The sequence below is a fragment of the Empidonax traillii genome, unplaced genomic scaffold (assembly GCF_003031625.1).
Source record: "Empidonax traillii isolate 1590-97213 ecotype Southwest subspecies unplaced genomic scaffold, ASM303162v1 scaffold876:size463933, whole genome shotgun sequence".
NCBI lineage: Eukaryota > Metazoa > Chordata > Aves > Passeriformes > Tyrannidae > Empidonax > Empidonax traillii.
Window position 1 is genome coordinate 100,491 of NW_020956069.1, and position 27,031 is coordinate 127,521.

The 27,031-nt window shown below is 49.0% G+C and overlaps 1 protein-coding gene across 1 annotated transcript; it reads right to left on the reverse strand.

Annotated features, from left to right (window-relative positions):
• Positions 1-28: 28 nt before the first annotated feature.
• On the reverse strand, positions 29-26,674 carry SPG11 (SPG11, spatacsin vesicle trafficking associated). The gene is made up of 40 exons (XM_027902457.1): positions 26,440-26,674; positions 25,612-25,796; positions 24,625-24,852; positions 23,891-24,089; positions 23,175-23,312; positions 22,430-22,893; positions 22,076-22,221; positions 21,464-21,596; positions 21,214-21,369; positions 20,594-20,772; positions 20,255-20,431; positions 19,755-19,826; positions 19,211-19,340; positions 18,392-18,568; positions 17,453-17,660; positions 16,743-16,946; positions 15,929-16,035; positions 15,006-15,151; positions 14,511-14,672; positions 14,099-14,165; positions 13,494-13,659; positions 12,571-12,776; positions 11,953-12,061; positions 11,508-11,667; positions 10,191-10,421; positions 9,788-9,988; positions 9,385-9,492; positions 8,851-9,013; positions 8,516-8,730; positions 7,347-8,088; positions 6,498-6,643; positions 5,689-5,887; positions 5,420-5,557; positions 4,655-4,788; positions 3,867-3,974; positions 3,178-3,346; positions 2,429-2,517; positions 1,511-1,666; positions 783-934; positions 29-418 (listed from the first exon to the last, which is right to left on the reverse strand). The coding sequence occupies exons 1-40, from the start codon at positions 26,655-26,657 to the stop codon at positions 238-240; spliced, it is 7,269 nt and encodes a 2,422-aa protein (XP_027758258.1). The 5' UTR covers positions 26,658-26,674; the 3' UTR covers positions 29-237.
• Positions 26,675-27,031: the final 357 nt, after the last annotated feature.

The window sequence follows — 27,031 nt, forward strand, 5'->3', positions numbered from 1 at the left end:
CACTCTGTATCTGCTGGTGGCTCCAGTAATTTATAAACAGTAAGATTTATTACTATACAAGCACAATTTTAGGTTAACACAGTGTCAGCATTTTAAATATTTACAACCACCACCAGATTTCTGGAGTAACTTTGTCTCAGCAGCAGAGCCCTGGGAGCAGGTCACTGATAAAATCTGTGTTATCAGCACTGACCCTGCAGGAAGCGTGGCAGCCAGGCTGTGCTCCAGGGCTGCAATTCAGCTGGATAACAGGTCATTGAGGCAGCAGCCGGTCTGAGGGTCCTTCAGCAGGGAATTGGCCACATCGTAGAACTTGTGGTCGTAGGCCAGCCTGTAGTAGGTGTAAATGTCCTCACAGTGGGCCAGGAACCGCTTCAGGTTCTTCAGAGCAGCGTCAGCAGGGGGGTGTTGTTTGACCCTGAAAACAATTGCACTGTAACTGAAACAGAAAAGCTTCCCAGGCACCAAGAGACTCCTGCTCTGGGCCTGGAACAAGAGCTCCCTGTTTGTCCAGCTCAGGAACGAGGGTGGAGCAGTGCTCCTTCCACCGAGTGCTCAGGAAACTAAACCTACAAAGAAATTGTCCCTGGGAGGGTGGGGAGGCCCTGGCACAGGGTGCCCAGAGCAGATGGGTCCCTCCCTACCCAAACCATCCCAGGATTCCATGATTCCACCTCCAGCCCCTGCATATCCCGAGAAGGTTTAACGCTTCCACGCTGCCAAAGCTGCTCCTCCCGAGGCCCCTGCGGAGAACAAAGCTGCACTTGGAGCACAGAACTCACTTCTTGGCCACCTCCTCGAACAGGCCGGGCCTCAGTGGCCTCTGCTGCTTGAACTCCTCCAGGTAGGTGAAGTCCCCCTTGGTGATCACCTGCTGGTGCAGAACCTCAGCCCAGTCCGGGAGGAACTCGTAGGCCTCGGCCACGATCGCTGCCTGCAGGGAGAGCAGGGGCTGCAGTTACTGACAGGAGAGGGCTGATGGCACAGAAAATACTGAAACACTCCAGGTCTCCTGCTTGGCCCTTCTCGTGAGCAGCTGGAGTGCAGAGCAACAAAGGTAACAAAGTACAGCACATAATATTCCCTAACCCCTAAACAAGGTGGCAGAGGGGGGGTTCTCTGTTCTCTTCTAGATAAACCCTTTTGTTTCTTATTTCCAAATTTACAAACTGATGGATGTCAATGTAAATTACATTTAAAGCCCATCCAGTCCCACCCCCTGCCATGGGCAGGGACACCTTCCACTGTCCCAGGTTGCTCCAAGCCCCGTCCAGCCTGGCCTTGGGACACTTCCAGGGATCCAGGGGCAGCCACAGCTTCTCTGTCCAACCTGTGCCAGGGCCTGCCCACCCTCCCAGGAAGAACCTTTTCCCAATATCCCATCTCTCGCTGCCCTCTGGCACTGGGAAGCCATTCCCTGTGCCCATCCCTTGTATATCACAGGATATATATTTGGGACAACAGCCATGGGCTGTGGGGGGCCAGAACGACCCGAGGGAGCCCAGCTCACCTGGTAGAACCTGGGCAGGGCCAGGATGGTGTCCATCAGGTCCTGCCTGCCCAGGTTGATGATCCTGGTGCTCTGCCCCGAGCCCAGGAAGTGCAGCTGCAGCGTGATGAGCCTGGTGAGGCGGCGGCAGCGCAGGGACTGCCGCACACACGAGTCCTGGGACACAACAACAGCCTGAGCTGGGCTCAGAACACGCCTGAGAGCAGCCAAGAGCTCAGAGCTGGGCAGGGCTGGAGAGCAGGTTTAGCGCTGATCACACTCCCATAGTCTCAAGCACAGCTTCACTCCCCACAAATACTTCCATCATAATCACAGCCTGTTTTAAACACTTTGTTCTACTCTTGCTCACTAAGCTTTCACATAAGAGTAAGACACAGAAACACAAAAAATATTGTAACCTTATTTTATGGCCACCAAAGCTTACCCTTTTTCTTAAGTTTGGGGATGCTAAATTTGCATACACAGTGTGTCAGGACACCCACAGCATCCCACCTCTCTTGCATTTTGCTGTCCAGGAAGGAAAGGCATTTTATTTCCTTCAGGCATTCAAAATACAGCTCTGTGCCTAAAAACGCAGCAGCACAGACCAGTGTGCTTAATGGAATAGCTGTGGTAAAGTACCACACCTGTATCCAGAACATTAAAGCCTGGATGGTCCCTGCTCTGAACCTGGGAACTGACCTGTAACCCCAGGGGTTAAAGCCTGAGCAGGGGCCAGCACAGCACCCTCAGGCACAGCTCTTACTGGGGCTGCTGGAGCCACTGGGCTGGCACAGACAGAGATTCCCTTGTTCCTTTTCCAAAGGCCAGGATGCTGCAAACCCTCCCCAGAGCAGCTCTGCGTGTTCTCCCAGCTCAGCCCACTCCTGATGCGCTCCCAAATCTATACACAAGTCATTCCACTCCACCTCACTTTACCTTGGAGTAACTTTCTGCTGCATCAATGAAGAGAGTCAGAGCTTTCAGCAGCAGCTTCTTTAAATTTGCAACATCCTGGAGAGACTCCTCTGAAACAGGAGAAAAAAAAAAAAAGGAATAACCAATTATAAAGGTAAGTAAGTTACACAAATCCCTTCCAGTGCCAGCTCTGTCCCTGGCGGTGCCTCAGAAAGCAACAACAGACTAAACCTAAATTTTTGTTTTAAGAAAGCCGGAAAAAACACAATGCCTGTTCAGTGAATGGAGCACAGGTACTGCTGGAGCCTGGGCAAGTGACTGAGGAAGTGGAAAGAGACCCCAGGCACACATTTGTGGTAGATCCCAGCAGTGACCATTACCAGATCAATTCAGAAATCGTTGGCTCAGCTCCTGCTTTGGCTGCTGGTCCAGCAGTGGCTGCTGGCTCTGCAGAGCTCCCTGTGCCCCTCCCAGCTGTGCAGAGCTCACACAGGGCACGCTGGACACTTCCCTTGCACAGACAAAACCCCCACACTCCACACACAACACAAAACCACTGTGCCCCATCCCGTTCAAGTGAGGAGAACACGGCGTGTCCCACGTGAGGTACCCAGGGATGGCACACCAAGGAAGAGCCCAAACTGCCCCTCTGGAGAACAGCCAGGCACTCAGGAACGGTTCAGGACGAGAACCACCCCAGCCTGGCAGGCAGGAGCAGCTCAAGGGACGTCAGCAGACACAAAGGAGCTCTCCCCTCCCCCTGTACTGACCCCAGGGCCGGGACTCGATGAGTTTGAGCTGGGTGCGGGCGGCAGCCTCGTGGTTCTCGCCGATCTCCCTGCACATGCTGAAGCACAGGGCGATCATGTTGTGCTTCTCGCTGTCCCCGGGCCGGCAGCGCTTGATGTACTCGAGCAGCGCCGTCTTCAGCGTCCCACTCTGGGGAGGGAGGGGCACTCTGAGCCCGGCCTTTGCTGTCACCCACACTTGGGTACCCACAAGCAACTCTGCTACTGCGTCCCAAAACGTGAGCACTACACTCTCCCTACTTGAGAGTCACCCTTGGGCTCAACTGCATCATGCTGGGCAAGAAAATCCAGCACCTGTGCATTTCTCTACGTACAAATATCAAAAGTGACTTATTTTAAACAAAGCTATGAATATTTATGATTTTTAAAACCCCCACGAAACTTTAACTGGAAGTAAAAGCAAAGCAGGACGTGAAAACTCTGACAGTGCCAAGTCTGAAGTTACCACACCGCTCTCACTGCAGCCCTGAACTAATTAGAAAAAAACTGGTTCAACTAAATGTAGAACAACCCCAGGATTAATTTATTTCTATGAAACTCGACTCACGGTTCCTGCACTCCAATCAGTAAAATCCCCAGGTTGTGCAAACACCAGTTTCTGATGCAGCCACACCAGTCCCTGAGTGTTCCCCCCTCCTCCCTCCACGTACCGGGTCCAGTTTCTTCCTCATGAGCACCTCGAAGTGCTGCCTCTGGTGCAGCAGCTCGAAGATGTAGCTCATCTCGTTGTACCTGCCAATGCCCGTGAGCAGCCGCACCTGTGGGACCAGGGCAGCTGAACAACCAACCCCTGCCAGGGCAGGGCCAGCCACACCAGCCTGGCACATGTTCCCTGGAAGCCACAAGGGGTTATTTTTAAACCAACCCATCGCATCCTTTTCACAGGGAGGTGAAAGGACATCATTTTCCCAAATAAAAACAGGCAGGGAACATGTGAGCATGGACACCTTTCCACTGGGCCTCTATGTCCCAGACTCCAGGAATCCTCCCAAGACAGGAATGAAAAATGCCAACAGCCCAGTAATACACATCATCACATTTCACCAGTGACTGAATTACTCTCACATTCCCATTCCAGTTTACTACACTGTTGCCACCTCACTATTCCACTGCCTCCACCTCTGTTTTCCCAGAGAAGTCATTTAAGAGCTTCTGCGACATAAAAACCATCACCTGCACGCAGCAGAGCAAACACTCAAGTCACCCAGTGGTGAATGACTCAGCTCCACCCCTGGAAGTGTCCCAGGCCAGGCTGGACGGGGCTTGGAGCAACCTGGGCTGGTGGAAGGTGTCCCTGCCCGTGGCAGGGGGTGGGACCGGTCCCTTCCAGCCCAAGGCAGTCTGGGATTCTGGGATTCCATCACACACCTCCTGCTCCAGTGTCCAGGGACCCCTCCCCACAGCCCCCAGCCAGGCACAGGAGCCCCCAGGCACGTACCACCAGTCCATACTCCTCCCTGGGAGCCAGGTGCTGGTCGGTGAGGAGCCGCGCTGCCTGGAGGACCCGGGTGATCCCTTCCATGTGGCAAGTCAGACTGAAGCATTTGTGGGCCAGGATCAGCAATTCTGTAACTGAAGAACAAAAGAACTCCAGGTGACTCTCCAGAAGTGATGCCTCCCCTGCAGAGGATGCACCACCTCTTCAGGGACAAGCAGCAGAACTGCAGGAGAAAGTGGAGCTACGATGGTTCTGCTGTGCAATTCTAAGGAGTATCAGCTCCCCTCAGAGTGTTCATTCAGCCTGGGGGAAAGTCTGGGAGTTTTGGATCATTTTCTGAAACCTTATTTCACACACACAAAACTGCAGTCCCCTCCACCAAAAGCTGACTAACAGATAAACGTATCTGTTAGATACATCACCCCACCACCTGCCAGCTCTGCACTGGGAAAAGGAAGGCCACAAGTTTTGCATCCGGGTTTGAAAAATCATTCCATTTCTAACTCTGATTAATATGAAGAAAATCACAACATCCTCCTTCAAAATTTCAGATCACCTAATCTGATATGACACTTGAGCGACACACTGATCTACTGTGCACACACTCACCTCTATTAATTTAATATCAAATTTAATATCAGATTTGAGCTGAGTAATAAAGGTCTCCCTCAGCATTGATTTCCTCTTTGTGCTGTGATTTTAAACCACACAGTGCCACATCAGTTACAGCCTGGTTACACCAAGAATGATTTGCCATTTACTCACTGCACGACAGTTCCCCACGCGGGACAGAGGCAATTTTATCCAGTAACTTCATGCCAACCAAGGTGTGATCCTGGCACAGCTTGGCAAGCTCCAGGAATGCCTGGCTCTCCACTGCAGGGTTCAGAACCTGCTTCTGTCCTGTGGCCAGAGAGAGAATCATGTCACCACTGATAACTGTTCAGGAGAGAACAAACCAATTTTTTTTCCAGCCACAAACACCCCGCTCGGGGAGCAAAGCCGCTGAGACGCAAGGCCGAGGCTGTTCCCACCTTTGCCCTCTGCAGGTGCCAGCAGCTCCTGGGTGATCTCCTCGGCCAGCAGCTGTGCCACAGCCCCGGGCTGCAGCCCCTGGCAGGCGATGAAGGCCTGAGCCCGGCGGCCCCGCTCGGGCCCGCGCCCCGCCAGGATGGCCCTCAGCACCTTCTCGGGGTCCTGCACAGAGATCTCGCTGAAGGAGCAGCTCAGTTCCTGGGGGGGACACACGGGGCACTCAGCAAATCCCAGCCCAGAACACCCCCGACCGGCGGGACATTGTCCTGACCGCCTTCCCCAGGCAGGATCTGCAGTCCCACTTTCCCTCTCCTCCCAGTGGAAGAGAGAAACTGGGTTTCACATTTGGAAGGGCAGCGGGTGAGGCTCTGAGTGAGGCTCTGCTGTAACATCACAGCCTCACAAAAATTACAAATGAATCAAAAAACATTAGAGCTACATTAGTAGCTCAAACCTAAAAGTGCTTACTCTGAATACTCAAGGCAGGAAAAATTGTGCAGGAAAATCTAAGAACCTCTCTGATAAGGACGATGCCAATATTTTCAGCACACATTCAGAAAAAAACTAATCAAAAGGCACAGCAGAGCCCCAGGTTGAGCTGTGGCTCAGTGGGGTCAGGGCAAGGCCTGGGCAGCTGGGACTAGAGCTCCTTTCAGCCCCAGGGAGCATCCAGCCTTTTCCCACACACAGGGTCAGTGACTTCACCCCCTGCAGCTTCTGAGCCTCCTTCACCCCCGTTTTTCCCTCCTCCCCAAAGCTGCAGCCCAGCCTGGCACACACAGAGCCCCTGTGCCCTCAGGGCTGGTACCTTGGAGAGCTCGTAGAGGCACAGAACCTGCCTGCAGTAGTTCCTGCCGTGCACACACTGCTCTGTGAGAGCCTTCAGGCTGGCCACCACCTCATCATCTGCCGCACAGGGAGCCACCAGCTGGGTCCAGTCTTCTGCGCTGGAGGCTGGAAACAAAAAAAAGGAACCATAAGGTTTTAGGGTACAAACAATATGACAGGACAGAAATAAGCCAAAGTACCCTCAATATCTCAAATATAAAATTCCTAAGCATAAGATTATAATATAAGGTTCAGCAGACTTTCTGATAGTTTTAGACTCATTCTGTGTCCGTTCAGCTTTGCACATGTCAATATTAGTTCCAGCTGACAGTTTCTCACTCAGACTTCATAAACATGCAGAGAACTTTACAGATAAACATTCTCAGCCTCAGCCTCGCTATTAATAAACAGTAAGCCTTTCATGATGCACAAAGAAGTCAGAGAAATCTACTACTTGAAGAATATCCCTGTTTTCAGCTCCAGAAAAAGAAACGTTTCCTAGAGTGTGTATTCCAAAAGCAGGAGCAGAGATGGAGTCTCAGTGCTGCTTTACCATTTTTGGGAACCATAACAAATGGAAGGTTCAGGGACTACAGGAGCTGCACACAGAAACACCCTGCCTGAAGCACACAGAGAGAGGCAACGAGCACTGCAAGGCTTCACATTCCTTTCACTTGAGGCTTTACGAGCCGAGAAGAGAAACCACTGTCACAAACACCTATTTCCTGCAGGAACGTGGGGGAAATGACCAGTGCCAGGAGGGAGCAGAAGGCAGGGGAAGGTCAGCAGGGGCAGTAGCTGTGCAGAGCCGAGGGAAGGAGTTACTCACTGCCTGGGGCTCTGCCCTCCGGGGGTCCCTCAGCCGAGCTCCGGCCGTGTCCGTGCTCCAGCAGGGCCCGAATGTCCGGCCGCAGCTCGTCCAGCCCCGCCTGCCCCGAGGCCAGGGCCCTGCAGTGCAGCACCAGGGCCAGGTCCCTGTGGCAGCACTGGAAGTACCTGCAGACCCTGCTGGCCTCGTGCACGCTGCCCTCGTCCAGCAGGACCCCCACCAGCCCCCGCAGCGCCGTCTCCTCCGCGCCGGCCAGAGCCTGCCCGGGCTCCAGAGCCACAGCCCCCAGCTCCAGGTACACGGGGGAGTTCAGAGCAGGCAGCTTGGAGAACGAGAACTCCTTGGCCAGGCTGTCAAAGGACACGTCCCTGCTCACCGCGGCGGGGGAGGGACACGGGGACCGCTCCGAGCCCTCGGCTGCCCGGGACGCTCCCTGTGCGATCCGACACATCCACAGCTGCTTCTCCACTTCTTCCAGCTGCTGCAGGGACACAGAGGTGTCCTTGGCCAGCCAGTGGCCGGCCAGGGTGAGCAGCAGGTGTCTCTCCATAATGCTGGTTACCCCCTCCTCCCCTGAGGATTCCAACACCGCGTTTGCCTGATCAAGGAAAAAACTGGCCGCGGCTTGGCTGGAGATGGAATGTTTCAGGAAGGTGTCGTTGCACTTCTTCCAGAACTCTGCTCTGGTCTGGGTTTGATGCCACTGTCCAACCTCTCTTAAATGATGCAGATCTCTCAGAACCTGTCAAAAACAGAGTTTTTAAACAGTCCTGCTGTTTCCAAGGAAGAAAACTCACACCGAAACACGGAATTTGGGCAAGTGTCTCAATATGCAACAAGTCACAGAATTCCAGAATGGTCTGGGGTGGAAGGAACCTTAAATATCATCTAATTCCACCCTCTGTCATGGACAGGGATGGGCAAATCCATCTGTTTTTCTCCCCAGATGAAACCAATCGCATAGCAAGTAAAAAATGGTAAAGAATAAGGACAGCTGTGTTGTCCTTTGCAGCTCAGCACTTACAGCCAACAAGTTGTGTGCTATTGCATTTAAAATAAGAACTGATTTAAGGGAATATCTGTGTTTCAGGAGGGATGAGAAGTGGCATCCTCCCCCCTGGCAGTACCAGGAGGATGAAGGTGACCATCACCACCGAACTGCACTGTACCTCCTGTGTAACCACGCTGTCCACCGGCAGCTCGGCCAGAGCCGCCACCTCCCGGGCCAGGCAGAACATCCCCTTCCCCTGCAGCTGCTCCAGAATGGACCTGCACTCCCTCTGGAACGTCTCCAGGCTGGAACTCGTCAGGATGGAGCGGTTAATGGATATGGAGGAATCCTTCAGGGCCTCACTGAGGGCACAGAGCTTCCTCACGTAAGGGCCTGCTTTGAGAGGATGAACAACAAAGGGCAGCTGGTTTCAAACCTGAGGGAACTCTGCTGCTTCCCTCAGTGCCCAGCCCTGCCAGAGGGCACGGGATTCACAGGGGAGCCTGTATTTACCATCCAGGAGGAGATTTTCTGCTGCAGCAAAGAGCTGTAGGAGCTTTCCCAACTCATAGTCCGTCCTACATTGCTGCATCATCAGCTCCAGAAGGAACAGTGCTTGTGATTCCAGCCATGGCACGGGGAACTCGGGGGCTGCTGGTTCTTCTCCAGTTTTGAGCTGTGTAGGAAAAGATTTTTGTGTTGGGGTTTATTACAAATATATTCAATTATTTGAATTATTCCTTACTCACTACAAGTAATTCCATTTACCAGCAGTGGTCAGTGCCAACCCTCAAGCAGTGAACTGCTCACACCAGGAGGATGGCATTGTATTTCACTCTGCCCACAGAAATTAAAATCAAACTCATTTAGGAAAATGAACTGTAGGTTTTGTAAAAAAAACATTTTTTCAACCGTCAGCAATAAAAAGAATCTGTTGCTTTTCATCACACCTCTTTCCTTTACTCTCACATGTGACACTGGAGGCCCATCACTTCCAAAAAGGGCAGACCCTTCAGAGTGACATTCAGAGAAAATTAATTTCCTTACCTTTGAGAGACTTTCCTGAAACTTGTCCAGTTTGGTTTTAGCTTCAATGTACTTTTTACAGTTCATACACAGTTCATACATCTCCAGGATGTGCAGCAAAGGGGAATCCTTTAGGACACAAAAATAGGTTATAATTATTCTCTAAAAGTACCTCAATAAAAGTAGAATTTGTCTTCCTTAGTACGAAAACAGTAAAGCTCTAATGAATTAAAATTGCATGCAAAATTGATACATGATCTGCAAATCTGTGGTACTTGGAAGAACTTCCATCCCAAGATTTTCTTCCTTGACTGGGATTTCAGTGGATAACCCAGGTTACCCCAGAGGAGGATTTACAGGCCACCTCCTCTCCCAGACAGTTTGAGAAACACTCAAACACACCCCCAGAAACACATTCCCTCACCTTTAAAAACAGCTGAAAGCCATTTAGAAGTGTTTTACTTTTCTGCTTCCTTAAGAAGACTTTCCAGATAACCGAGAGGTCCTGCAGGTCCCACTGGTGGTTTTCTGCTGAGCTCTGGATTTGGTTTGTTGCCTCAGCCCTGGTGGCAACATCCACAGAGGTGATGATCCAAACACAGAGACAGGGGATGATGCTTGCATCCTGGGAATGCAGAAAATAACGGGTTTGTACATCACCTCATTAGAAACCACCTGCTGAAATATGTCATACCAGTCACAATTACTACAAAACCAGAAAAAAACCAGTTTTTAATGCAACTGCACATCTCCCACTGAGCAGAGCCGTGCCCCACCCTCAGCTTTTCCTGCTGGTTTCTCTGAGGGACCGACCCAGGGACACTCACCGGCACACAGGCAGCCAGCACGCTGAGCACAGGAGCCTGCTCCCTCAGCCCTGCAGCCAGCAGGTGCTGCCAGGGGCTGGGGCTGCCCTGGCACTGCAGCAGCACCTGGAACAGACTGTCTGCAGCTCTGCCCTGGGCCACAGCCCTGCCCTCGGCACACAGCAACCTCCCCAGGGCCAGCGCCAAGTGATCCCGCAAGGTGGGAGGGAAATCCTGGAGGATGGAAATGACCTGGGAAAACAGAACCAAAACCAGCTCTGCAGTGAGACCCAGAGAGAGGGAGGGGGAAGGAGGACTGAAGCACTAAACACACAAAGACAAATAAAACATTCTTCAAATCCAGCTTTCTAAAGCTTTCTTCAAATTCAGCTTTCTAGAACAATTTCGGAGACGCGGAGGGGAAAAAGGGTTCTGTAGTTCTGAAGTATTCTAATAAAATATTGAAGTTCATCCTGTTCTGTGAAGCTAAAATGCCTCTCAGAGACACTCAGTTCTGCCGTGTCTCTCGTACTGCCAACAGCAGAGCATGAAAAGCCTCTAGTGAGGTGCTTTTGTATGATCATCTCTTTTTCTTTTCCAGCCAAGAACAAAGAGATCCAAGTCAAAACCCCAGACCTCTTAACTATCCTCTTACCTGGAATTTTTCAGTTGGCTTCCACACATTTCCCAGATTGCTTTTATGTATTGGCAATATTTCACTAGTTTTTAAATCATGTTCAACACCAAAAATGGAAGACTGGGATTCGCAAAAGTGCAAGTATCTTCACACAAAAATCAATGTGAGTTTTGAAAGGAAAGATAAGTGCCTTTGTTAAAGCTTCCACTGAACATCTGGCAATTCTCCAATAAAAAAAAAGCACTGACTGAATGATTTTAAATTAAATTTACAATCAGTATGAGCATGCAATAATTTTAACTAAATTAAAAATGAAAATTAAATCCCTCCTTGACAAACGTCCAATTCACATCAAAGAGACACTCTAATAAGTCCTCTCTGAAAATTGTCTCCACACTGATTAATACAATCACGAATTATTTTTCCAACAAGGTTTTTTTTTTTCCCCTAATTTTTTTCCTTTCATAGCTCACTTCCGTGCTCTCAGACCCACGTTACTGGATCTGCTGGACAGTCAGTTCCCTCTGTGTCAGCTTTTCCCAAACCAAGAGGAGAGAAGAGCAGCAGAGCTGGCAAGCGTGGCTGCAAGAGAAGGGCTGTCACAGCCAGGGGTGCTGACACCCGAGAGCTAAAGCCCTGCAGCTGCTGAGTTTGTCCCCACAGCTGCCTGCCCCCCCTTGCCCTCAGGCCCAGCAGCTCACCTGCCCCGGCTGGTGGCCGTACAGGTGGCTCTGCAGCAGGAACTGCAGCCAGTCGCTGGATCTGGCACATTCCCGGAGGTAGGACGTGCTCAGCCCGATGCTGTGCAGTTTGCAGAACTGCATGACCAATGCCCACTGCCTCCTGGAGTCACTGGATGTCCTGCACAGGATCCCAAGGTTTCAGCTGTAATGAACTGGAATATTTACACCAGGTGTTCCCTACAAACCCACCCCGTGGCTCAGCCCCACTGCCTGAAAGGGCAACACCAGCACTGCCAGGGGCTTCACCACGCACTGGGTCACACTCCCACACTGCACCCCGAGAACACTCCCCCCACCAAGGCAGGGACACTGTCCTGCCCTGTGTCTTTAATATTATCTGATACACAAATTGGCAAAATTCAGTGCTCACCCAGCATAACCCTTTAAATCACACTGTTCTCACCTCTTTATTCCCTGATGCTCAACTGCATCCCAGAAGGCTTCTTCCAAGGAGGGAAGAATTGCTGCTGCTGCTGCTTTTTCACCATCAGCCAATTTTGTTAACTTTTCAACTGTTTAAAAGAACATATTACTGTTACTGAGATGCTATTTGGAACAAAGACACCTGTGGACCTGGAGTGAGGAATTCAACTTTCTAAAGTTATCCCCAGGATAAACTAAATTTCCCTACAGCTTTGAACACCTGATTTCACTGCTGTAACACAGTTTTCAAACATGAAAGAGAAAAGAGATTTGTTAACAGACTTTGTTAAACTCTCTATTACATTACTGCAACATTAGGCTGGTTAAACATTACAGATCCTTAGGCAGTTGTGGGACTGTCTCAGATCCTGATGCACTTCTGAATCCATGATTTATTATATGTTATATAAGTCTTCCTGCCTTGACATGACAGGTTCAAAATGCATCTTCAAAATTAGTAAAGAACAGGAAGAACAAAATTCTCAGATGCTTTTCCTGCATTCCTGAGCCATCAGTCACCATCTTCCCATCCCTCTCTGCTGCTCTTCCCAAAAAATCCACAGCACTCCACTTCAAACCAGACAAAAGACACCCTTACCCAAAGAGTCTCTGATCTGACTGTGATGAGAGTCCTCATTTCTAGTTCTGTAGCTGAAAATCATGTTTGCAACTTTCAGGTCCACCCTGAGCTTGAGGCTGTCGAGGCCCAGCAGCTCCAGGAAACACACACAGGCTGCTCCTACCGAGGGGGCACTGAAGGAGGACAGGGCTAAAACATGGGCCTCCTTCCCTGCCTGCTGGATCCTGGAACAAGAGGAACACACAACCTCTCTAACCAGTTTTCCAGCAAGGTTTACTCTGAAAGGTAATTACGAAGCAAAAATGTCATATTCACATCAAATGTAGGTATGAGAACAGAGCCTTACCCAAGAGAGAGACTGATCTGGTCAGAAATGATGAAGAGAAACCAACAGGGACTAACACACCAACCAGACCTTCCAGGAAAACTGATTTGTTCTGATGTAACTCCCACCAATTGTGAATGCACTTAATAGTAAATTCAATATATGGAAGATGTGTAATCTGACTGTATACTTCTGAACACCTGATTTTGATACTTCAGCCAGAAAATTTAATTCCATCAACCTCCAGTACATTATTTGCCTTATTAATTTAACTAAAGAAGTGTCACCCTCAGGAAATGTCAAAGAAAAGGGGAATCTTTTGCCTACAAAGTGATTTAGGGGCTCAGGTTCCTAAAAGAAGAGCCCACCTGCGTTTGATAAAAGTGAAACATTTCCCATTCCTTGCTTTCCTTGTGCAGATTTCATTTAGCTGATTCAGAACAAAGCTCACCTCCACTCAGGGGATGTTTATTTCTATCCTGCTCGATGAACAGACCTTAGGACACCCAAAATTTCACCGCTCACCACTTGTCTGCTGCTGGGGAGGACTGATGCTCCCCCATGTGCTCAACTCTAAACTTCCAAAATACTGTTTGTCAGTTTGGAGGAGACTTACAGCTGTTTGGGGGTTTTGCTCTTCACCAGCTGCTGGACCAGGAAGGTGCCAAAGGCAAAGGAGGGCCGGCCGTGGTGCAGGTAGTAGAGGAAATCCAGTCGCTCCAGCACCGCGTGCCTGTTCACCAGCTCGGGGCACGAGAAGTGAGGGAGCTCACTGGCTGCATCTGGGAACAGCACCACCGTTAGTGTGAGCTGGTTAACAGCTGAATTAAACATCAAAACGTGGCTTTTAGCTACAGGACACGAGGTGACCATCAAATCCCTCTCCCCTGGTCCTAGTTCTGACCTCAGCATATCCAAACCCCCCTTGAAATTCTGCTTCTCGGTGGAAGATCAGAACTCTGGATCCCTTCTGGGCCCCTCAGTTTGCTTTTAGAAGACACTGCTTTTCTATCTTATATTTAGAAAAAAATCTGTCTGTGAAGAGCTTAATGTAAAAAGGTACCTTATCTGGGATTTCAGTTTAGAACACAAATTTAGTAAATTACACTATTTTTTTGTGACAGAAATGGCCTTTTGAGTCATTTTCCCAGCCAAATCATTCCCCTGGAAGGTACTTTTTTCCAGGCTAGGAAAGCATCTAAACCTTGACAAGGAACATACCTGATACAGCAAGAGTGTTTGTTGACTGCCAGCCAAATAATTTCGAGGGATCAAAGGGAACCAATGACTGAAAAATTAAAACAAAATACATTGAGGCAGCTTGAGAATTTCCCATCACTGTCCTTTAACTCTCAATTCTGCATCTCTTAGACTGTTAAAAACATTTTAAAATTTAAATATTTTCATTTCTGCAATGCTAAACAACTTCCCCACCTCCCTGACATTCCAGGGCTGCTCAAGTTAAACACTGCAGACTCACAGCATTTACACACCACTTTAAAATTAAACTGTTCAGAGTGAAGCCATAAACTTAAGCCCCAAACTGAGGATTCCAAGGAAACTACATGTGGCCCCCTCCCTCCAGGCTCGAGCTGCAAACAAGCTCCTCTTTGCTCTGCTCCTTCACTGTTACCTGAAGAAGATGGTAGAGAGAGATGTCAGGTGGTAAAATTCCATGAGCAGCACAGGAGGGAAAGAGAGCAGCCTTGAGCTTGGGGTAAGGGGTCAAGGCCATTTTTAGCAGCTGTGGATCAACTTTCTTTAGGGGTTTTTCTGCATCCTCATTCTGAAGAACCTGCATTGCAAGGAAGCAGAGTTAATTAATTGAGAAGAAACTGCATTAAGATAATAACAAAACAACTTCTGAACGTGCCAAACTACCTCAGGGGAATCTGACACGCAGTGACAACACAGAAGTACCGTTTTTTTTTCCCATCACATGTTTTTAAGTTGTATCAGACATATCTCCAAGAGCACCTGATGTTTCAGGTGACAGTGCAGTGTATCAAAACACCTCTGTGTTAATGAATTCTGTTCCAACACGTGGCTCACTGAGCATTTTTCTATTAAAAACAGAACTACTGGTTGCAGAGAGGCTGCTGAGGGATGGGGTGCCCACCCCCAGTACCTGGTCGATGCCCCCAGGGGAGTACATGGTGGTGGCCAGGGCCAGCAGGGTCCTGCCCTCCAGCAGGATGCTGCTCACACTGGCCTGGTTGCTGGGAATCAGGATCTGAGCGTTTGCCAGACTCGCCTGGAAAATCATCTTGGGATCTTAACAGGAAAAAAAGCGAGATTTAGTTTCATGCAAAGCCAGTATTGAATCATTAATCACCCATGACAACTGTTCTCCAACCATGAAAAACCCTGGATTTTCTACTTTTTGTTGTTAATACTGATTTTTCTCAATTTACTTACAAATACAGACAGGTTGATCTAAACTTTATCAAGTTTCAAACCACAGTTTTGCTTACACAGATCGACTGGGATTGAGTCCCACAGTTAAACACTGTGTTGGTTCAGTTCTTTATCCTGATCCCACTTTCTAAAGAAAAGCTTCACTTGGGCTTATTTTTATCTTTTGTTAATGTGTGACTCTGCAGAAGATGAAGTGTTTAAAATGTGCAATGAGTTAAGGGAACAAATTCTACTCGTTTGCAATCACAATAGCAAAAAAAAAAAAGCTAACACATAATCCAAGGGCAGTGAAGTCAAAATGCACCAGAAGGACTAGAGAAAGGTTTAATTTTTTGGGGATGTGCATTTTCTAATGAATTCTCCTTCTGATCAGCCTGTTGGAAACATAATAAAACTTGGGGGGTAATGATGACCATACACAAAATAATTCTCACAGATCTGCAGCCTCCAAATCTCTCTGCACAGCTTCAGGAGGAACTATAATCCAAACTTGGGAGATGGGGCAGTGATGGCCATGCAAGTGATTTGCCAAGGTCAACAGAAGGTTTTCAGCAGAGCAGAGGGTTTAGTCCAGCTGTGCCCAACCCTCAGCTGGAGCAGAGCCAGGAGCCCCCTTTGGAGTGAGATTCCTACCTCGGGGATTACTGGCAACCCCTCGACACTGCACCAGGAATTCAAACCAGGGATGTGCTTCGTGCAGCTCCTTCTTCTCCAAAATAGGGCAATTTGAAGGGGTTAAGCTGGAAATAAATGAACAGCACGGTGAAAACACAGGACTTGTAACCACCCTCTGCCCCGACGTAACACAGCATTAAAGGCTGGGAGCACCTGACTGGGGGTTATGCAAACTAAAATCGATCTGACAAATAACAAAAAATGACTTGTTGGCTTTTTTCTGGTCCACTTTTGCCTTCTTGATAATTCCAGCGCTAGACTGGAGTTACAGAAATTTTAACTGTGAAGTATTCATTACTTGCAAAGTATTCACACAGTTCCAGTGCCTAATGTTGCTTCCTCCTTCAAATCCCAACTCACCCTAATTCAGATGGAAACCAGCAATTTGTGAACCTACCAAGAACGAACTCACACTTGTGTTCAAGTGACAGAGTTTCTGAATTCTCTAAATTCTGAGTTTATGAAGAGCAAGTTGCCTTGGCTCATTCGATACTGCATTGCTTGTAGCATTATTACAACTAATTACAACTGTAACTGTTTCCTTTGATGACTGACACACAAATTAATGTTAAGACAACCTGAATAAAACTTAAAAATACAGTTTAAAACCTCCCACACTGCCCCACAGATTTTGTTAAATGACACTGCTGTGATCCAGGAGCTCTCTGTCAATAGACAGGAAGGGTTGAGGAAAACTCTTACCAACAACGGTTAAAACTGTGTTTCACTCTTTAAATCCACACAGGATTTGAGGGATGAAAAGCATTCCTACCTGTAATAGTCCAGGTAGGTGTATAACAGGTACTGCAAATTGTGCTGTAAGCAGTGGAGGACAAACTGAGCGTGGAAGTCCAAGCCACTGGCAGAGCTGTATTTTGGGACAGGGTGAGGAATCTGCAGGACTCCCCCGAGGCACGACAGTCTTTGGAGCAGGAGCTCAAAATCTTCCAGCTCAGAAGGGACAAAAATTCCATTTCTGTCAGAAAGCAGAGAAAGCACAGACACTGATCAGACAGTTCTCTTTTCAACACCTTCTGAAGGGTGTTTTCAGCTCAGAATTAAAGCACACCTTTCCTTCCCAGGGACTAATTCACTGCTGAGGAAAACACAATGTGCCAAAATGTGTTTGATGGTGCTCGAACAACACTGTGGTTCCTGCAGGTCACTGCAGACAACAAGGTGTGAGGAGGGAAATCCTGTGTGCTCAGAATTCCCCACTTGCATTAAAGTGGGCATCAGGAACATAATCACTGGGAAAGATCCAGGGGCTGAGGGAGGATTTCCCCTGTTCTCTTGTTTCTTACTGTTTTCAGTTAAGTGGAAGTGCAGGACTGAAATTAAATTTCAAAGGATTTGTGCTGTTTCCAAAAAGAGCACTAAATACAATATAGAAATTCATTAAGATTTTATTATCTTCCCTGCCCACCTGATTCTGGCCTCACACAGGATAGAGAGTTAGTGCAAAGCTCTAAGGGCACATACCTGGCCAGCTTGTTGAGGATCTCATGTCTCATGTAGCTGTTGCACAGCGTGTTCTGGTCAACGATGTCTGGAGTCAGAGGGGGCCAGGCAGCTGCTCCACACAGAGCCTGCCTGGGCTCTGACTCCTCAAGCCAGGAACAAATACTCAGCCAGTCATGCTGGGCCGTCAGGTGCATCCAAAGAACCTCAGGACTGCATGCCTTGAGCTCTGTGTTTCAAAAAAGGCAAATGGATGAAATCAGCACAGACAAACACTGCTGAGGGAAATACTGATACTCCTTTACATGTAGAACCATGGAATGGTTTGGGCTGGAAGGGGCCTTAAAGCTCACCCAGTCCCATGGGCAGGGACAGCTTCCACCAGCCCAGGTTGCTCCAAGCCCCATCCAACCTGGCCTTGGACACTTCCAGGGATCCAGGGGCAGCCACAGCTTCTCTGGGCAACCTGTGCCAGGGCCTGCCCACCCTCCCAGGGAAGAATTGCTTCCCAGTATCCTGCCTAACCCTGCCCTCTGGCAGTGGGAAGCCATTCCCTGTCCTGTTGCTCCATGCACTTATTTTTAATGAACAGTTGCAAATATGATGCTGAGATGCAGGATATTGTTACAGCTCCTCAGAGCTTTATGCTGGCAAAGCTGGGAGTAACACCACAGTGCAGTGAGCTTGGGAGAACGTGGCAGAGCAGGACCCATTTACAGGTGGCCATGCCTTAGGCAAGTCCCTTTCAGCTAGTTCCAAACTTTTCTCTACAGGAAAAACACAGATGCAGGATGCAGCAGGATAAAAAACCACTGCTACCCAGTTTGACTGCTAGGGAGTGACCCACTGTGGCAGCTCCCACTTCAGTTACAGCAGTGCCAGTCCTCCACCACTGCAGTGTGCCACGTCCCAGGCAGGTTTCCAACGCCCAGTTCAAGCCCTTCTTCCCAGGAGACTTGCCTTGGCGTGGTTTCCTGGGGAGCAGAATCATTTCCTGCGTGAGCTCATCCCACCACCGAGCCCAGTCGAAGGTGAGCCGGAGCCTGTGGCTGCGGGCCCGGTGTCTGTCCCAGCCCAGCACCGAGTCCAGCACTGCTGCCCCCCTGGAAACGTCTTGGTTCTTCCTCCACGCGCTGACACTGCAAGGCAGGATGGAATCAGGGTGTTCTTCACTGCTCTTTTGATAAACAGTCACCAACTGAACAAACAGACGGTGACGAAAAGGCCAGCACATTTTGCCAGTCCAATCTGAAGAGCTCTGGAAGCGGCAGAGAGACTGACTTGAACTAAAGGTTTGAGAACCAAAGAATTACCTCACTTTCCCAAAACTGACACAGAAAATGCTAAGTGTTGCAACATCTTTACAATTATTTAACTGTAAGTGGTTTTTCTAAGTTACTTTAGCTTGCTATATATTATGGATATACATCAAAACCAGCAAACATTCCATCTGAATGTCTAATTTGATTAATAATAATAATATCACTTGCTATTAAAAATGCTTCATTTATGGTGATGACATGAGCAGAAGGGCTGTGTTACCCTGACAAGAGTAAGTCATGATGTGGTCTGGAGAGAACCTGACAGCAACTGCTACCTTAATGAGGAAATTACTTTGTCCCCCCACCGACCCTGATTTCTGCAAACAGAGATCAGTGTGAAATTAATGAAACTGAGACTGTATTTGTTAGTGCAGTAAATCACACAGAATGTAGAAGCCGGCACATTTTAAATCCTATTAACATTATTAATTAATAATTAAAACTGTTAACCCACGTTACCTGGAAAGAGACTGAATCTCTTTATTTTCCTGGAAGGATTCCGAGTAAAAGCTTTCAACCTGATGCACAAAGTCTATCATTCTCTTCTCTTTTTCAGAAAAATAATTTTCTTCCCGTAAAACTTTCACCTTTAATTCAAATTAAAGCATTACCTCCAATTGTCATTTTGATCTACTTTTAATATATTCAAGTCACAAACGACCCTGCAAGTGCAAACAGTTACCAACTGCAGGAAAAAATGCTGGAAGCAGAGGGCAGTACACTTAAAGGACAAGAGGACTCCATTCTGTGTGCAAGGACACGGGAACTAGAGCAGAGCCAGGACAAAGAAACGACATTTTAACTGATTTTTACTTGAACTACAAATACAAAGGAACATGGGCATGGCACTGGCACGTCTCAGTAACCACACTGCCAGGGTGCAGGGACAAAACCTGCCTGCCTGTTCTGAAAGTGAGTCCAGCACACTGGTTTCCCTCAGCACAAACACACATCAGGTTCAGACCTGAGAGCTGGACAAGAAGAGCCTTTGCTGCACTTACCAGCAGATCCCTGACGTGCTTATCCACGGTGTAGAAACAGATCTTGTGCAATTCCTGCTTCACATCGAAGCCCTGGCAGGGAAGGAGACACCCACTGTACGCAAACTGTAAAGTGCAGCTGTACAGGGATGGAATAAATGCACTTGCTTCCCTTCCAAAGCAAGCTCGAGATGCTCCCTGCAGCAGCTCCTGAAGTGGCACAGTAACCCAGGGATGTGCCAGATGTCCCCAGCATGGTTGGGTACAGACCCTGTGCCCTTTAACACCTCACCTGCCAGAACCACCTTCTCCCCTTGAGGACCACGACATCACCCCCCACAAACAGGCTCCCTCAGCCTCCTGAGGGCACCGGTGCTCAAAGCAGCTTTCAAACAAGTTAAATTTCACTGCAGTACCTGAGTCTGGTGGAATTGCACCCGTAGGACCCCTGAGCTGCCCACACTCCCAGCACTCACTGACTTCATCAGTCCCAAAGTGTGAAGAACCACTGAAGCTCTCACCATGTTTCGGAGCAGCTCCGAGGCCTCCCTGGTGTTGTCCTTCAGCAGACGGTCATAGACCAGGTTCAAACCCGTCTGAATGAACTCCTGCAGGTTCTCAGCAGGATGCTGATGCATTCGGAAGAAGATCTGGGCCTCTGGCATTTTGTTGCTTAAGATGGCCTCGGCAATGACTTCCTAAAGCAGAGAAACAATGGAGCAAACTCACCTATGGTCGGTGTTACTGTCCTTATAATCCCTACACTGACCTTTCCCCCAATACTTTGAGGCATTTCCACATCAATGATCTCCTCAGATATATTAAATAAGACCACTAAAAACTGGGTTGCTCATTTTCACCTCTGCTGTCAGCTTTTCCCACACATGGCTTTCTTCTATCTCAGGCAGGTCTTCATCCAGCTTATCTCCTGCATGCACTGGGTTGATTTGTGGGCGAGGATATCTTCTCAGGAATTTCCTCAGTTTAATAATGTAGTCAGTCAGAATATCTGCAGCCTTCTGCAGGAACTCATCGGGTTCTGCCAAGAGCATCCGAGATACCAGTTAAACAGGAATGGACAAGACAGGACTTTTGGTGTTTGGAAATGCTGAATGTTCTCCTGATTGATCAACAGAAACTTTCACCAGCTCTTTCACCTGCACAGGTACTGCCAGTGCCCAGCACCCTCTGCATCCTGCCAGGACACAGTCACAACCCTACCAGTGCTCCCTGTCCTCACTGAGATGTTTTACCCCTCAGGGACCAGTACCTAAGAACTGAATTTTTTATTAATCCAACCCATTATTAGGCAGGTAAGTCCCATTTAAAATGCAGGGGTGAAAATCTTTCATTCACTTATCTCTGGCACTTTCTTGTGTTAATTCTGGGCAAATGTAAGCTTTTAATTAAAAAAGCTGCTGTTCCCACTTTTATAAACAATGACACGTTACTAGATATTACTCAAAAGGAGTCTCCTTACCCTGTGTGTGCACAAAGATTTCTTCCAGTTGCCTGGTGAGGAAAGTCAGGGTGAGGTTCAGGAGCTGCTCAGAGAAGTGTTTGCTGTGAGGCTCCATATCGTTCTCTTGGATTGCTGAGCAAAGCAAGTTTAAAGCTGGCCTGAGCTCTTCCAAATCTGCAGTGATGACAAAGATAAAACATCTGCACTGTGCCACAGAGAGAGAGGCAGTTCAACTGAAACCCCTCTGCAGCTGCAGGGACTGACTTACTTCTCAGGTAGGTCTGGGATGCAGCATCCCTGCACTGCCCAGGCCCAGGGCAGGGAGCAGAGAGACTGAAAGCACTTTCCTTGCTCTTCAAAAATAAGTCCACTGTGTCCAGCTGGCGATTTTCCAAACCTGCCTAGACAAAGATGCAGAGGAACAACTATGCATGGATGATAAATTCTACATATATTGTGTACTTACTCCTGGTTCTCCTCTGGCTTTATAAGAATGGTACAAAAACCCAGAATCTAGTTCTGAGGATTTCTTTTAATATTTGACATTTTGCAAGAGGACAAAAACTGCTGCAGAAATGCAAACTGGCAAAAATGCTACAGGATCCAATCAAGAGGGATTTTTGAGCACTGCTTACTTTAAAATTCTGGTTTATGTTATTAATGGGCATTGACTTTGTTGCGTATTTCTACTTTTGGGTTACTAATCTGCATTACTTGGGGCTTTATTGTTTATTTAATAACTAAACCGCTTCTCTTTGCCCCTAGGTTTAAATTGTACTTTTAATTGTTTCTAAAACCGCCATTAGCATTGCACAAACTGCGTTCATTACTTGAAAGAAGTACTTTTTTTACTTGTAAGACATGAACCAGCAATCCTTACCTCCAGGGCATGGATTGGAATGGAACATCTCTCCCATCCATTGAGGTGACAAACGGAATCCACGACTCCAGCGCTGCCAAACATCATCAGTCTGTTCAAAAACTCCTCTTGGGTCACACCAAACAGAACCAGGAACAGACCACGCTCTAAAGAAAAGAATCAAACCATAATTAAAGATACTCATTATTAAAGCATTTCCACCCAGTGCCTCTCCCCCCAAAGGACGATGCAAAGCTGCAGCAGCTCCGCCTGGATTTCACCCGAGCCATGAGCCAACAGCAGACAGGAAAGAACACCAGCAGAACCCCCTCCAAAAGGTGTCTGAGGACAAGCCATGGCTCCATGCCCCCTCACCTGTGAGCAGCAGACACAGTGGCAGCTCTGCACTGCACTCCACGTAAACACTGTTGGTGCCAAAGTGGGAACACGTCACGTCGTGGGACTCAAAATCCCAGAGAGCAAGAGACAACCCCATGTCCTTTGTCACCACCACAAACACAGCTTTAGCCCCAGTGACCAGTTTACACTCCACTTTCACCACTTCTTGCGGTGCTCCCCCGGGGATTTGTGTCCACTGCTGTCCTTCACCCTCAAGGTTTGTGCCGTGGCTGTGGAGGGTTCTGGAAGCTGCCCACGTGACAGCCCGTGGGACAAAGGCCACCATCTTCTCTGGATCCTCATAAATTTCAGGATCATGATCTTCCAGATGGGTAAAAAACTGATACCAAGGCAAATTCAAGTCATTCCCCAGATGTGGAGAACCTGGTCTTCTTCTTCTTACTCTGTCCCACAGTGAGGACAAGTGTGCCTTCCAGGACCTGGGCAGAAGGAACAAGGCACCTGTAACACCAGGCATTGCTCCAAGAACAATGCAGAGAAAGTTTCCTCATTTAAATAAAATGCATTTTAAACTTACAAAACACGTAAAGTTCTCTCAGCCCATTTGCAAACATCATCCTCAATTCAAACTATTTAGTGCAGAATGAGCTGATTTTGCTTATCCCAATTACAACTGACACCCCCCTCTCCCCAGGATTTATTATCCCTGATGTGAAGGAAGCAAAGCCCGGCCTGTCCCAGGAATGCTTTCCCTCAGTACCTGTCCGTGCGGAAAGGTGAGGACAGGAGCTCCATGCTGTACTCAGAACTGCCAAGCTCATCCTCATCCAGCCCTTCAGGAGGCTCCATGGGAAGACTTTCAGGATCTCTCTTACAGAGCAAGTGCTCAGGAAACCGCCTGTAAAGAAATAAATATTAATTTTCACCTCCCCCTTGAGATTTTTTTGCTGTCTAACCCCTCCAGGAGCTGCCTGCAAAGCAGCTTCCTCTCAGGTCAGCAGCACTCCCAGGGAGGTGTCCAGGTGAGCCATCAAACCCTGGTGCTCCTTCCTCTCAATTACAACTTGGCCTTCATTTACCAAGCCAAATCAGCACAGGTGTATCAGGAGTTTAATAGCCCCAGACCCCACAGCATCTCTAAAAGGTGCTGTCACCCACCCTCAGCACTGAGAGCGCCTATCCTAATCTTCCTAGGAAAAACAGGGTCCAACACAAAGGTTTTCTATTTGTTAGTGTATTAAACACATAAATTAAAACAAATTGATGCTAATAGATAAATTTTCTTTTGTTGAAGTGACAGAGTGCAGACTGGAGCAAATAGTAAAGGACAATCTTTAAACAAACAGGAAATTTCTGCTCTGCCACGGGGCCAGAACTCCCAATAAAAAGGTGACAGCACCTCACCTATTGCAGGACCAACCTCAGGCACCATTAAAGGTTGCCTGAACCCACAGCTTCCCTCAGGAACCCACACACCTGAAGTAGCTGTCGAGCCCCAGGGAGAGGGCACAGTGGGCAGCACTGAGCACCACGGCCACGCTGAGATCCTGGGACACCCTCAGGGCAGTGAGGGGGGATGGCAGGGCTGGGCTCCTGCCCCCAGCCTGCCCCTCTCCCTGGCACAGGGCCACACTGATCCTGCCTAAGCTGGCACCATCAAAGCAGTCGAATATATCTTCAGAGAGCGTCAAGGAAAACCCCAAGGGCTCACAGGGTCCAACAGAGGAGTTGCACAGAAGGGGCAGATGGGGAATTTGGGGTAACTTGTGGTCCAGGCCAGGCTCTGCCCCACAGAACAGGGGGAGTGTTTTGTTTTCCAAGAGCGTTCCAAGCTCAGCTGGGATCAGCAGAGGATTGTGCTGCCCAAACCTGCCACCTGTGCCACCTCAAAGGAGTTCAGTGGTACTTGGAGTGACCTGTCCTGGCAGTTCTGTGGGGAGGAAAAGGTACCCTGATTTCCCTGCCCTGGAAAACATTCATCCCGCGGGAAACAGATTTCCAGGGCTGTGCTGAGAAACATTTGATACACAACCATGGCATTTTCACAGCAATAACCAGGACTTTGCAACGCAACCCTGTTTGGAGGCACCTTCAAAACAGATCCTAAAATGTCTCTAAAGAAATTTCTGTTCAGCCCTCCCAGAAAAGAAAAACAACTTTTTTCTTCCCAATCATTTCCCCTGAGAGCTCCTCTCTCCTGCAAAGGATACAAATCCAGCCAGCACTGTCCAACAGGAACAGGATCCCTCTGCAGAAGTAGGAGTCTGTTATTCTCCCCAAAACCTCTGGAGGCAAATCCAGGGTGAAGCAGTCACAGGTCTCTGAGGGTGAGTCTTCCCCAGGAAAGGTTAGATGCACAAGGATGAACTGGTTGAGCAGAAGTTTGCACTTGTTGTTTCCAAAGGACAGAATCTTCACAGAGAGAACAGAAGGCAGACCTGTAAATTTAAAGACATTTTAGCATTACAGCCAGCTGGGAATTTTGATTTGCAAAGGAACCCCAACAAAATGTCAGCTCAAATTCATTCCCTCTGCTACCACCTTAAAAAAATTTGGGACTGGGGAGGGGGATTTGTTTTGTTTTAAATTTCACTTTCTATGTCACTAATTTTAGAACTCTTTCCTAAAATTTTTGATGTGGCTTTTTAAGTGGACAATACCGTGAAGAACACAAAAAATCATCCCAAAATAATATTTCAGTCAGCTCTGAAAATAAAAGCTACAAACTTTGGAAATAGAAATATTTTAGGGAGGGAGACTGTTTAACACCAAAGGTCCTGCAAAGTGTAACTGTACACTATGTTTGCTAATCATAACACATAAGGTGAAACACTTAATCAGTCTCTGCTGGGTTAGTGAGGAGCCCTGTCTCTGTTTTCTTCCCATCAGTTCCAATATTAAAGGGGAAATTTGAGAGGGCAGGGTTGCAGGAACATGCTTTATTGAAATTTAATTTCATATCACCCGAACACGTGACTCTGCAACAGTTTAATTCCCTCTACTGACGTCACCTTTGAACACAGAAATGTCCCTTTTATTTTTCCAGTCCCTTCATTCTGCTGATCACCCTGAATCAGTGTGGAAGTACCTGACACTTCCCTAGTGCTCAATCCCCAGTGCCTGCATTTGTCCCAGCAGGTGCAGCAGAACAGAACCAGCAACAGTTTCACACGAGGAACACACTGGAATTTACTCACTCATGTTTTTAGCTTCGAGGAGCTTTTTAAGTGTCTCTTCCTTACAACTGTGCAGGGAGTTTAGGCTGTACTTTCCATCTTCTACAGAGAGTTCATAGACAAACAGTCCACGACTTTGTCCAAGAGCCAGGAGTTTTGACTTGTTTTCTTCCAAACCCTCATCTTCTGTGTTCTCCCACACGAAGCTGGAGATGCAAAACTCACAAGGATTATTGCCTTTATTTACTCCTTTTTCACATTTCCCACACTGATAGTTCTGGCCACGCACTGATGAAGGGCAGCATCATTTAACCCCGTCCCTGCCAACACCAGAACACCAGATCTGTCCTGCTGCTTGGGCTGAGAAACTCCCCCCGTGTCTCAGACCTGCCCTGGGTGGGTGCCACTGGATGGGCTTTAATGTCCCTCCCAATCCAAACCATCCCGTGACTCTGGTGCTGGGAACAGCGCTGGTTGTTGCTCGACAGTGCAGATGCTCAGGATTAAAATGTGCCTGCGGTTCTGACTCAGCTCTGAAAGCCACTAAAGCAGATCACAAACACCATGTGAGCGACTGCCACCCACGGGGGGCAGGACTGGGGCTCGGGGCACTGCGGGGGCCGAAGAGACAACTCGACAGACAAAAATACCCTTTTCGTTCGGCTTTCTGGTCACCCGCAGTGAACCCTCGCACAGCTAAACAAGGAAGGAGATGTGAAACGACGTCCCCTGCAGCGCCGGGGCCTCACGGAGCCCGTCCCGTTCCGGGGCAGGTTCGCAGCCCCTCAGCCCCCGCACCCCGACTGTTCTCTGCCCGCAGCACCGCACCGGGGGTGTCCCCGCACTTACTCAGCCCAGCGCCCCGGCAGGGCCGTGCCCCGGGCCCGCCCGGCACCGCCCGCCGCCAGCGGCTCCACGGAGATGCCGCCGGGGCCCAGCAGCGTGCCCAGCGCGTCCTGGGCCCTGCTCAGCCGCACCCGGGCCGCGTCCCGCGGGGCTCCCCGCGGCTCCAGGGAGCGGGGCGCCAGGAGCACGCGGAGCTCCGGCGGGGCCATCGCCGCCTCCATCCTCCGGCTCCTGCTCCTCCTTCCGCACAGCTGACCGCGCCGCCCAGTGCGGGGCCGGGACTACAACTCCCAGCACGCACCGCGCCGCGGGGCCGCTGGACGGGGCGGCAATGCCCGCTGGGAGATGTAGTTTCGTGTGGCCCGAGGGCCGGGGCGGTGTCGCTCGTGTCTGTGAGCGCGATTCGCTGTGTATGCAGAGTTCCCTGTATATTTAATTTCCTATCTTTAAGCAGAATTTCCCGTGTCTTTAAGAAGAATTGTCTGTCTCTGCCTCTTCCTTTGATCGGCGTTGCGGATGGAACTGTGGGTTGCACGGAAGCTGCTCAAATCCCGCAGTGCCCCCGAGCCGAGGCTCTCTGGGGGTCCCGGGGGTC

Coding starts and splice junctions, on each gene's coding strand:
- SPG11 (XM_027902457.1), bottom strand. CDS start 26,657: ATGGAGGCGGCGATGGCCCCGCCGGAGCTCCGCGTGCTCCTGGCGCCC. Junction 24,090..24,624: donor GGACAGTGCTGGCTGGATTT/GTATCCTTTGCA, acceptor CGCTCTCTGAAG/ATATATTCGACTGCTTTGAT. Junction 11,668..11,952: donor GAGCATCAGGGAATAAAGAG/GTGAGAACAGTG, acceptor GATCCTGTGCAG/GACATCCAGTGACTCCAGGA.